The 10,296-nt window shown below is 39.7% G+C and overlaps 1 protein-coding gene across 1 annotated transcript in view; it reads right to left on the bottom strand.

The window, feature by feature from the left end:
• CAST (calpastatin) overlaps nt 1–9,030 on the bottom strand; it is a gene marked incomplete at its 5' end in the record, with an annotated part of 17,049 nt that extends 8,019 nt beyond the window's left edge. The window contains 12 exons of the mRNA XM_009870958.1: nt 236–337; nt 1,017–1,118; nt 1,426–1,530; nt 3,718–3,765; nt 4,715–4,798; nt 5,891–5,989; nt 6,604–6,699; nt 6,844–6,939; nt 7,515–7,568; nt 7,663–7,743; nt 8,336–8,437; nt 8,932–9,030. Coding sequence (XP_009869260.1) covers nt 236–337; nt 1,017–1,118; nt 1,426–1,530; nt 3,718–3,765; nt 4,715–4,798; nt 5,891–5,989; nt 6,604–6,699; nt 6,844–6,939; nt 7,515–7,568; nt 7,663–7,743; nt 8,336–8,437; nt 8,932–9,030 — 1,068 coding nt within the window. The remainder of the gene's footprint in view (nt 1–235; nt 338–1,016; nt 1,119–1,425; nt 1,531–3,717; nt 3,766–4,714; nt 4,799–5,890; nt 5,990–6,603; nt 6,700–6,843; nt 6,940–7,514; nt 7,569–7,662; nt 7,744–8,335; nt 8,438–8,931) is intronic.
• Between the last annotated feature and the right edge of the window lie 1,266 nt (nt 9,031–10,296).

Below are 10,296 nucleotides of genomic sequence, written 5' to 3' on the forward strand. Positions count from 1 at the left end.
AGTCAAGACACTCAGAAAATGCAGTTTTCAGAAGATGAGTGAACTACTTTACTTTGATAACCAAAATTACGAAGAAAATGTACTCGCTGTGTTGAAATGCTACTAGCACTCCCTAAGCAGAACACAACTGGTTTCACAATATTATCTCTAAATTGTTTCTAGCCTGAGGAAATACAGTACCACTGAAGCAAATTACACCAACATGTATTTTTTTAAGGTCTGATGGTGTCCCTACCTTAACTTTGTCCACAGCAGGTTTCTTTTCACCGGTGTCAGGCTCCCTCTTCCCCAGGCTGCTGGACAAGGCTTCCAGAGCTTCACCTGACACGCGACCAACCTGTCAGGGTAACGATAACAGTCTGAAACAACTTTGAGTTTTAGCTTAGTTTGGGGGCTGAAGAAACCATTTCATATTCTACCACGGCCAGCCACACACCACTTAAGGTAAAAACTGAGAGGCAAACTATGAAAGTGTAATGCTTCTCTCCCTAACTGTCTTCATGTGCTTGGAATCTGACAAGTTCAAGGCACAACAAACTTCGACAGAGGTTGCTCTGTGAACAGGCTTCTCCTTTCCAAACACTGACTCAAATCAAAAATGTTTCACAGGGGTCTTGTTTGTTTTGTTTTTTAATAGAAGCATACACATTTTGAGAAGAAATGCAAGAATACTAACCATCAATGCCATTTTCCAAAAACATTAAGACAATTTCGATTTTCTACCATGCAATTTGTCTTTTCCTGCAGTATCTATTAAGTTCACAAACAGCATCTGTTTTAGAGCATTTAGAGATAAATGAAGCCACAAGAACTGTCAGTGTGGCTTCCTCTGTTAAGGTCACTGACCTTCCCCATTCAGTTTGTGCTGGACTTGATTTTTCTGTAAGTGCTCAGCCTTTGTGGCTTACCTCTACACAGGAAGGACACGCAATACTGAAATTAGTGTCTCAACAACATGCTATACCAACACATAAGAAGCACTGAGCCTTGCTTTATCTCCAGCCAAGACTACTCACTGAAGACACAGTTGGTGGAGCTGAAGACTGCACAGTGCAAGCTGCGGCTCGAGGGACTACTTCAGCCTCAGTAGTTTTTGCAGACGCTGGATCTGAAGGCTTCTGAAAGAGAACAGTTACACTGCGTTTTACTGAATATGCTCAGAAATCCTAAATGTACCTGTTAAAGTGTTTTTTGGTTGCTTTGGTTTTTTTTAAATACAGTACAAAATGAGAAAGAAAAGTCTAAATTTAAAGGTAAAAACCTCTCAGTTAAGGACTAAGTGCCAATACTGTACGTTCCACTGAGGGCAAAAGCAGGGAAAAAAAATGAAACAGAAGAAAATAGTTTTCTTTAAAGAACAACAGCACTATCCAGTCTTAGTAAATCTATCAGTGTCGGCATCTTCAGTGAACTAGAAAGACGTACTTTGGATGTGCTGCTGGGCTTCGATGGTTTGGATTGTACTACTGGCTGTGCAGGGCAGGCAAAGTCTTTGGAAAACTCATCAACAAGATCGGTTTCACTCAAAAGCTGCAAAAAAAAAAAGAAGACATGGTATAGGTGACTCACTGCCTGTTTTTAATTTATTTATTCAAGATTTATATTTCAATTACTCAAAAAGCAGGAAAACTTTTGTAGCCTAAACCAAAACAACTTTTCACGTTTATGTGCAAGAAAACAGCATGAATGTTGCAGTACTTAAAAATTAATAAAATCGCTTCTCAGAATGAGTCAGTTGTCTTGTTATCAAAAGTCAGTACAATGTAGAGAACATCATGTTCAATACTGTTTGCAAGGCTACTGAAAAGCAAAATACCACTTCTCCACTAGGAAAAAAATATGATAGTACTTACTAGGTACTATTTACTATAACAGTATTAAGTTGTTATAATATTTCAAGTATAAAATACATACAGGTAATAGAAAGCAGCACCGCCAGATTATGATTCTCCCATTTTATTATTTTTTTTATTTTTCTCCAGCAGAAGCAGAGTTCCCTGAGAGGCGATGTCACATGGAAGCTCTCTGTGTGGCTTTCACTGCACACGTTTCAGGGAAAAGTGAACAAATGGCAGTTTTAGTTCCCTGCTCTGTGACCTACTACAACCTGTTGATACTATGTGATCTAGTACTATGTGTACTATACATTTCTATGATCTATTACTAATGCTCCTGAGATCCTTCTGTTTATACCCAAATGGTTAAATCCTTGCTAGCATTCACTGCCATTCATTTGCTACATGGAACTTAACTGGCTAGGGGTCATTTGGTTAAATTCATAGTATGTAAAATGAGTAAATGTGTACGATGAGTCTCTTATTTCCCCCCCACTTTCCTTCCTTTGCCCACAGGAATCATGGAAAAGACCTTAAAGATCTTTGAGTCCAGCTGCTAACCCAGCACTGCCAGGTCTGATGACATAACCTTTTTGGTTTTCCTTGTTTTGTTTTCACAGATCTAAAATACTGGCGATATCACAGGAATACTGGCGAACACGTCTTGCTCAAAATCACTTTCTTCAAATTACAAACAGTGACGTAGTGCTATGAAAAATACTGCAATGTGACTCTGATATCCCTGGGGTTCTCTTCCAGGACAACCATTTGACTGATGGAGGTGCACAGGAATACTTACTTTTCTGCTAACCACTTAATTCTCTCAGCATAAGCCCTCAAGGTTCTGAACTCATCTTCTGCTTTAGTTCTGTACCAGATTTTTGTCAAGCTACGGAACAAATTCCCTTAATTCATGCCACGATCCTCCTCTGGAGCTTTTTTTTTGTGCATGTGCCACCTCTTCGGCACTCCCTGTGAGAAAGGAAGGACTGTCTCCTCACATGAGTGCCTGGCTCCTCTTTCCTTGTGACATGCTTGGTGGGTGTTCCTTCAGTGCAGCTCTCACATCACCCACTCAAGACGACTGCATGTCTAAGACCTGACATGTAAGTTTTTCGAGACAAAGTCTTTTCATCGTTGCCTTTGTCTTCCTCCGTATCTCACACTTGAGTAATACAAATGACTGTGCCAAAAAGGCACAGTGCTGCCGTCGTCATATTGGTCCTGACCTTCACACTCATTTCGCATACTTCTCTGATTTCAGCAGCACTCCTCAACTCACAGCCTTTGCAAAGTAAAGCAGTTAGTTTCTTCAGTGCACTGTTCCTTTCCTTTTCCCAATTTTTGCTTTCCTCCTGTGCACTTTAAATTAATCTTTGTAACATTACAAATTTTCATTCTATCTCGCACTTTCTAAGCCACGATATATCCTTTTTGTGAAGTCCAAGTTGCTCTTTGTGATCATGAAAATGCCCACAGCAGCTTTTTTCTTTTTCTTCCCAATCATGTTCCTCTATATTTGATGACTAATGAGAGGAAACTGTCAGGAAAAACAAAGGATTTTCCTGCCTCACCTCTCCCTGTCATTCAGCAGCTCTAGCAGACGTGTACAGAGTACCTCACACTAACTCCCCACAGAGTCTTCTTGTGTCAGCAGTCATTTCTGCAACCCTCTCCTATCTTAGCAGTCTTTAAACCTTTCTCCTACTACGAATCCTTCATTCGGAGACAGTGAATTTCAATAAAACCAACTTTCACTTCACACTTTGGATCTGCAGGTTTTGTTCAAGCAAGTAAACACACAAGCAGAGAGAAAAGTAATGACAGAGAGGGAGAAAACAGTTATCTATTCACGCTTGTACAATATTGTCAGTTTTCTAACCTTAGGTTTTTCTTCAGGCTTTGGCAATATTGGTTTTCCATCTTTATCCTAAAAGCAAAGTAAATATTATCATCCATTGCTATAAGATGTGCCATGCTCCATAATCAGCAACATAATACAAAATAAATGGTATACACAAGATGAAATCAGTGACAAAGTAACAATAATTCCTCTAAAGAGGGACAATTCTTACATGGCTAGGTAAGTAGACAAAAAATAAAAGGGAAATGTGATGTAGCACAATACAGATGGGCTGAGAGACCAGAAGGTATTCAGTCCTACCAGTGTCAATAGGCAGCAGGAGTTAACTCCACAGTAACCCAGGAAGAATTCATCCAGTAGTAAAACAAGCTTTGAGTGCAAAAGACAAGCTTTTGCACTCGAACAAATGGGGGGGTTAAATCTGAGCTCTGCAGTCAGGCAGTCTTGAAATCTCTAAAAAGAGGTGTAAAACTGCTCCTTCCAAAACAGAACATTAACATTCAGCCCCAGCAAGGCCAGTTTATACAGCAACCTTGCTAACATCAGTTATGCTAATAAAGGACATTTTCAATTCTGAACTTTATGGAACACACCTCAAGTCTATTGTTTCACTTAACCTTGAACTGATCTCCATCACCTGAAGTGACAATCTGAAAAAATTAGTGCCATTTTCACACCATTTTACAATAATGCTTCAAGGTTATGTTACAAAGTGACACCCAAGAGCGCTTCTGCAAAGGCATGGATTTTACAGCACTGAGGTCAAACATCAGACACAAGAAACACCACTCTTGGAGAAGGAATGTGTGCCCTGGGAAGATCAGATCTTTGCTCAGAATGCCTGAAAAAACCAGTCACAACCACAAAGGAGGGAAACTAGAGACAGAAATCACCAACAGGAGAAAGCCACTGATTAATACTTGTTTTGCTTGTCTTCCCCACTCTCTTTCCATGCCCAAAAGAAGCGTGAGATGCAGTGCCCTATTTATAGAGCAATGGAGATGAAAAAACTTACCAACTCCGGTTTTAACCTGTAATCTGGAGGTATCGTATCTTCACGTTCCCCAACCTTTTCTTCTTTTTTCTCTTTAGCTTTTGCCTTAAAAAGAAAGAACAAAAAAAATACTTAGAGAAATTAAAATAAAAACTCAAAGTGCATTTAAGTTTACTAACAAGACTCTTCAGCCTACTGTTCGACAAAGTACTAGCATCAGATAAGATTATTCCATATATAAAGATACTAAAATTCCTCAATATATTCATATCAAATTTCTGTGGTAAAATCATCATGGTTTAAGAATCAATGACATAAGTGAATATGGCTATTTTAAATTCCAAAAAACTTCAACCACCATGTAGAGCAAGTACTTGTGGCAAGTACTTTTCAAATGTTGGGAGTGTACAAAATCCTCAGGCTTCCTTGGATTTCATCACTCTGATTATACAAGCCATAATTCTTTATCTTTTTCCATCACTGCTAGTGAAACACAGCCTTCAGTTCTCTGGAGCTCCTTCATGAAGTCATGTGAAGGCCTCGACTGACTCAATCTGCAACATACAACACGCTTCTTTTGGTCAAAATTGAGCTCCAACATCTTCACTTGGCAACAAACGATTTTCTGCTACTTCCCTGCCATGTGTTTGCTCTGAGATGTATGTCAAGACAGGGGAAATAACTCATATTAGCAGGGTTACAGGCAGAGTTTGCAAAACTAAAAGAAGTTTAACACTAAACAAGTACAGCTTATGAACACAGAGCTACTGCTAAAATCTAACTGTTGAAGAAAAACAAAAGTGTTAGAAAACACAGAGAAAGGCAAGACCCAAACTAGAAGGATAATGGGGTCTCATGGAAAGAGGAATGCACCCAGAACTTGAAAAGTTAAAAGAAATTGAATGGCAAATACAGGCAAAAGCTTGCTTAAAATTGTATCCAGTGCTCAGGAAAAAAAAACAAGCAAGTGTAGCTAACAGCTACTGTACAGCCAGATGGAACGCTCATCGTTTTACCTTCTTACTATATTCTACTCTACCTGTATCTACTTGAGATTTCTTAATTTTCTTAGTCGCCCAAGACTCAGACTTTCCTTACAGCGATCTGTAACTTTGTTACTATTTTACACTTTTGTACAGTATCTAGCCAAGAGGACTCTGGGTTCCATGGGCAAGTCCAAAAGCAGGAAGATTGTACCTCTGTCACCTCTACAACAGGAGTAACATCTTCTTCAGGTTCAGGTTCAGGTCCACCGAGAGTATCAAGAAGAGCATCCACTGCATCAGCTGCAATTTCCTGTATTTAAGAAAAACATGCAAACCATTTCATTCTTTCTTTAAATTAACACAAGTTTTACCTTACATATCTTTTACGCTGTATGAGAAGCAGACAGCCAGCACCAGACCAGTCATTTCTGTTTGGCATCACCCAATTTCCTTAACTTCACATTTGCAGGATATGGCAAATCAAAGAAAAAAAAGAAAAAAGAAAGCCAGCAAAAAAAGCACAGTATCACACAACAGAATTGCCATACGGTTAGACATTGGAAACCCAGACTGTATAACGTCACACTTGCTCTCTTCAGAGCAAAGAAAAGAAAGGTTTGGAAAATTACATCATGTCCAAGTTTTAAACACACTGCACATAACCTAAATTTTCCTACTTTATTTCCCCTAGTCAGAAGAACGCAGAAGAAAAACTATGTGACCCACAGGCAACATCTCTAAGGTACAGCAGAGTCTGAGCAAGGGCAGTTTCCTGTTATCAGTATTCTTTCTGTGATAAACAGGATTTGCAACTGAAAACAAGGATCATGAGCATCTTTACAAGATCAGGCATACATAAAATAAAACATGTGCTTGTAAATTTTAATCCGAAGTTAACCAGCCAGAAAGTGACCACGTGTATACCTCTTTCGATTTTGTTTTCTTCTCCTTAGGAGGAGTTGAGGTCTTGACTGAACTTGCTGCTTGAGCTTGCACAATTTCTCCCTCCTTACTTGGCTTCTATGAGAGATATGAGATTACAGAGAAGCATGCAAAAATAAAAAGATTAACATTGTCAAGAACGTTTTAACATGAAACATTAAGATAATAATGGCAAAGTTTCACTGCAATAAAGGCATGCAATGGCAAGAAAAGTATTAGTACCTCTGTCAGACTTGTGTTCTTTTCTTCAGCAGCAGCAGCACTACAGGTAAAGTCAGATGACAGGGCCTCTGCGAGCTCGTCATCTGTCATCGGCTTCTGAGCAAGAAATTGCAAACTAGGTTATGATTATTGGAGTTCAAATACCAGTGCTGTCACACTTGGTTTAAAATTGGGATGTGATCCATATTCTCTCACTCAGTGACCTCATGAGCACATACTGCTGTCACAGGAAAAACAAAGGTATTTCCCTCACTGGCTGATTCATTTTTCAGGTAAGCTTTTATTTTTGCACGTTAAACTCATCAACAGTAAAATTAAGCCAGCTTACAGAATTCTCTTGCTAGATACTGAAATTCAAGTAATCTTTGCTAAAGACGTAACAAAGAGACTCCTGCACACACAGACATTATTTCTTCCCTTTGTTATTACTACATCAAATGTCTCTGGGAGCATTTATTTAACTGGTTTCAGCTTCAAATTCCTACTTCTTTATTAGAAACATCTGTGCCAAGTTCTATTTAGTTTTTTTTAAGTATCTATGATATCTGGCACCCTGCAGACCTCTCCCACTTCCTGGGATTTTTGGAAGACAGGCAACATCAAAATTTTCCTAGGAACTGAATCATAATTGGGTTATTTTCAACTTACAATATATAAAAAATAAGCCTTACTTCATCCTTTTCATCTACTTTTGGTGGGACTCCATCTTTGCCATCCCCTTTGCTCTAAAATGAGAATTTGTACCAAATGAGAATCAAAATCATACAATATGCAAGAAAACACACACAAGAAATTATTTTTTTTGTTTAACTCACTAACCTTCAGCAATTTAACGTACTCTGGAGGGAGACTACCTTCCCGTTTACCCATTTCTTCCAAGTATCTTGAAGATATATCTTCCTGTGAAAAGAATGCATGCATTAACATTTTTGTATTCTTATTTATTGAAGTAAACTTGCAATGTAGAGCTATCTATAGAGATACTTCTGGAAAGAAAGCATGAGGGTTGCCTCAGTACGAGGGCCAGTCCTGGACCCTGACTGCGCAGTGTCTTTCAGAACTCAGTGTCATGCATGTTTATCTCAGCTGGCTTCAGATTCCCTTTGCATTAACATCAGCCATTTCAGTGTCTCAGGCCACAGAAAGTATTGTTGTACCTAGACTGAATTTGAAATACTTATAAATTCCAAAACTTTTCCACCGCTGAGTACTGCACCTTCTTACACCTCCATCACTGCCTTTTGTATATGTACTGGAGACCATGCTTGGAAGCCAGTTCAAAACTTTTTTTGTTGACATTTTACTGTTTTCTATGGCAGTACCTACATAACTGCTTCCTTTCCGTATTACCGAAAGCACTAAAATGCAACTGTGCAAACTCTGTTTTACCTCTTAACAGACCAAAGCAACAAATACTGAATCAATGCAGTAGCAAGCAACTATGGAGATATTTTAGAGATTAATCTTCTAAAAAATAAAAAATGTGAAATACCGTAACTTCTGGACCAGTGTAAACAGGACTAGGAGGCACATCTTCTTCAGGTCCACCTAGAGTATCTATTAGGCTATCTAGTGCTGACTCATCCATACCAGGCTAAAAAATAAAGAAACCATTATGTAAGTTATCATGCTGTAGAAAGAAAAATTTGTCTGAATCATCTGATGAATCGTTAGAAAACTGCAGGAAATCAAATCAAAAGCTTTCTTTCAGTAATTCCTGCTCTTGCTAGATTTTTCAGTGAGAACTGTTCTTGAGCTCATGCCCCAGTGTCAGTGACAATATCACTTGTGTTTACACCAGCTGATATGCACACATACATATACAGATGTAACTGAAGATAAAGAGTAATTAATTTTATGCTAGCTGTGGTAAAAATGGTTCTAAATAAGGCCTGTTTGACAAAACACAAATGACACACCACTAGTTTGTTACCTATTCTGTCACATAGCCCTTCACCACTGTACATAACTACTACATCGCAGTACCTCAGCAGTCATCTATTTATTTTTTCTAAATGGATTCAGAGAGAAATACTTCCTGAGACATTATTATAATGGATGCTTTTCCCGAGGACTGTGTTGACCAACCTCAGTGCTTGACTTATCAGCTGCAGGAACCACACTTGCACCAGCTGTGCCTGCCCCATCCGCACCTGCACTAGCCACCATGGACATCTTGGAATTGGGCTGGAGAAATAAGAGAAAAATTAAGAGACTGTGTTACTATGTGGCACTGTGCTAAAAATCCTAAAGACAAAGTAAACCAGGCATGCATATGTATTGTCTCTCTTCAGCCACACTTGGAATACACATGATAAGCTGGTTCCACCTACTGGCTGAGTGCTCTGGAAGTCAAGTCGCTGCACCTTGCATGATACTGAGCCCAGCCTAAAACATCCAGCTCTGAGGCCACATGTATTTTTTTGGTCTCAGCCACAGGGCAGAGAAATCTGCCATCTACATGCAACACTAGAGACATACTAGTTTCCCATGAGATCTTGCTGTGTGAAAGAAAGGATGCTATTTTAAGTACTCTACCTCTTTCATTTACTTTGCCACTAAAAGAAATATGCAGTGCAGAGAGACTGAGGTCCCTTCCAAGTCTCCTTTGAAAGCTTTCATTTACACCATTAACACCAGCAGCAAATACATCTCAAATAGGCAGGCTGAAAACTGCTTCAAGAAGCTTGGTGCAGAAGCAATGCCAACACAAAATGTAGACGTCTGCATCAATGAAATTCTCATTTACCACCAACCTTCCTTGGTGGGTCCAACATAGGAATCCGGATCGGTGATTGGTCTCTCTTTCTCCCCTTCTCTCCCCTTCTCTCTTTCCTCTCTCTCTCTCTTTCCCCTTTCTCACTACGTAGTGCAAGGCCTGTCATACTGCTTGCTTACTTTATGCTTAAGCTTATTTCTCATAGTTCAGTATAACACTGCCTGTTAGAAGTTGTTACTGTGCTATCTCCTTGCTGTCACTAAGTAACCCGCAGCTTGCTGCAGTTTGTTGTGTGCCTGGTCTTTTCCTGGTTATCATTCAGTCCCCACTGTTGGGACACTAGGAATCTAAGTTACTTGTCCCTCCCTCTCCTGGGCGGGATGTGACATGCAGTCAGAGCATATGGACTGCCCTGCTGCAAACAGAACATGCCGACCTGCTGCGTTTGGAACCAACCCTGCAACTACAAGCAGGACTCAAACTCTACTAGGCAGAGGAGCTCCTTGATGGCACTGCTCAGATAAACACTGCATTTGTTTGCCTGACCACACAATCCCTTCTGCTCACCTTCATTAGTCACAGGACAAGGGAAGAGACTAATAAAGAACCAACTACACCCAGGTAGCTCCAAAGAACTTGCAACGAGCTTGCACGGATGACCAAGGAGCCCCAAAGATGTAACACACGGGAATGGGCCTACAGTTGTGATAATCATAGAATCATAGAACAATTCA

The sequence above is a fragment of the Apaloderma vittatum genome, unplaced genomic scaffold, assembly GCF_000703405.1.
Source record: "Apaloderma vittatum isolate BGI_N311 unplaced genomic scaffold, ASM70340v1 scaffold21980, whole genome shotgun sequence".
NCBI lineage: Eukaryota > Metazoa > Chordata > Aves > Trogoniformes > Trogonidae > Apaloderma > Apaloderma vittatum.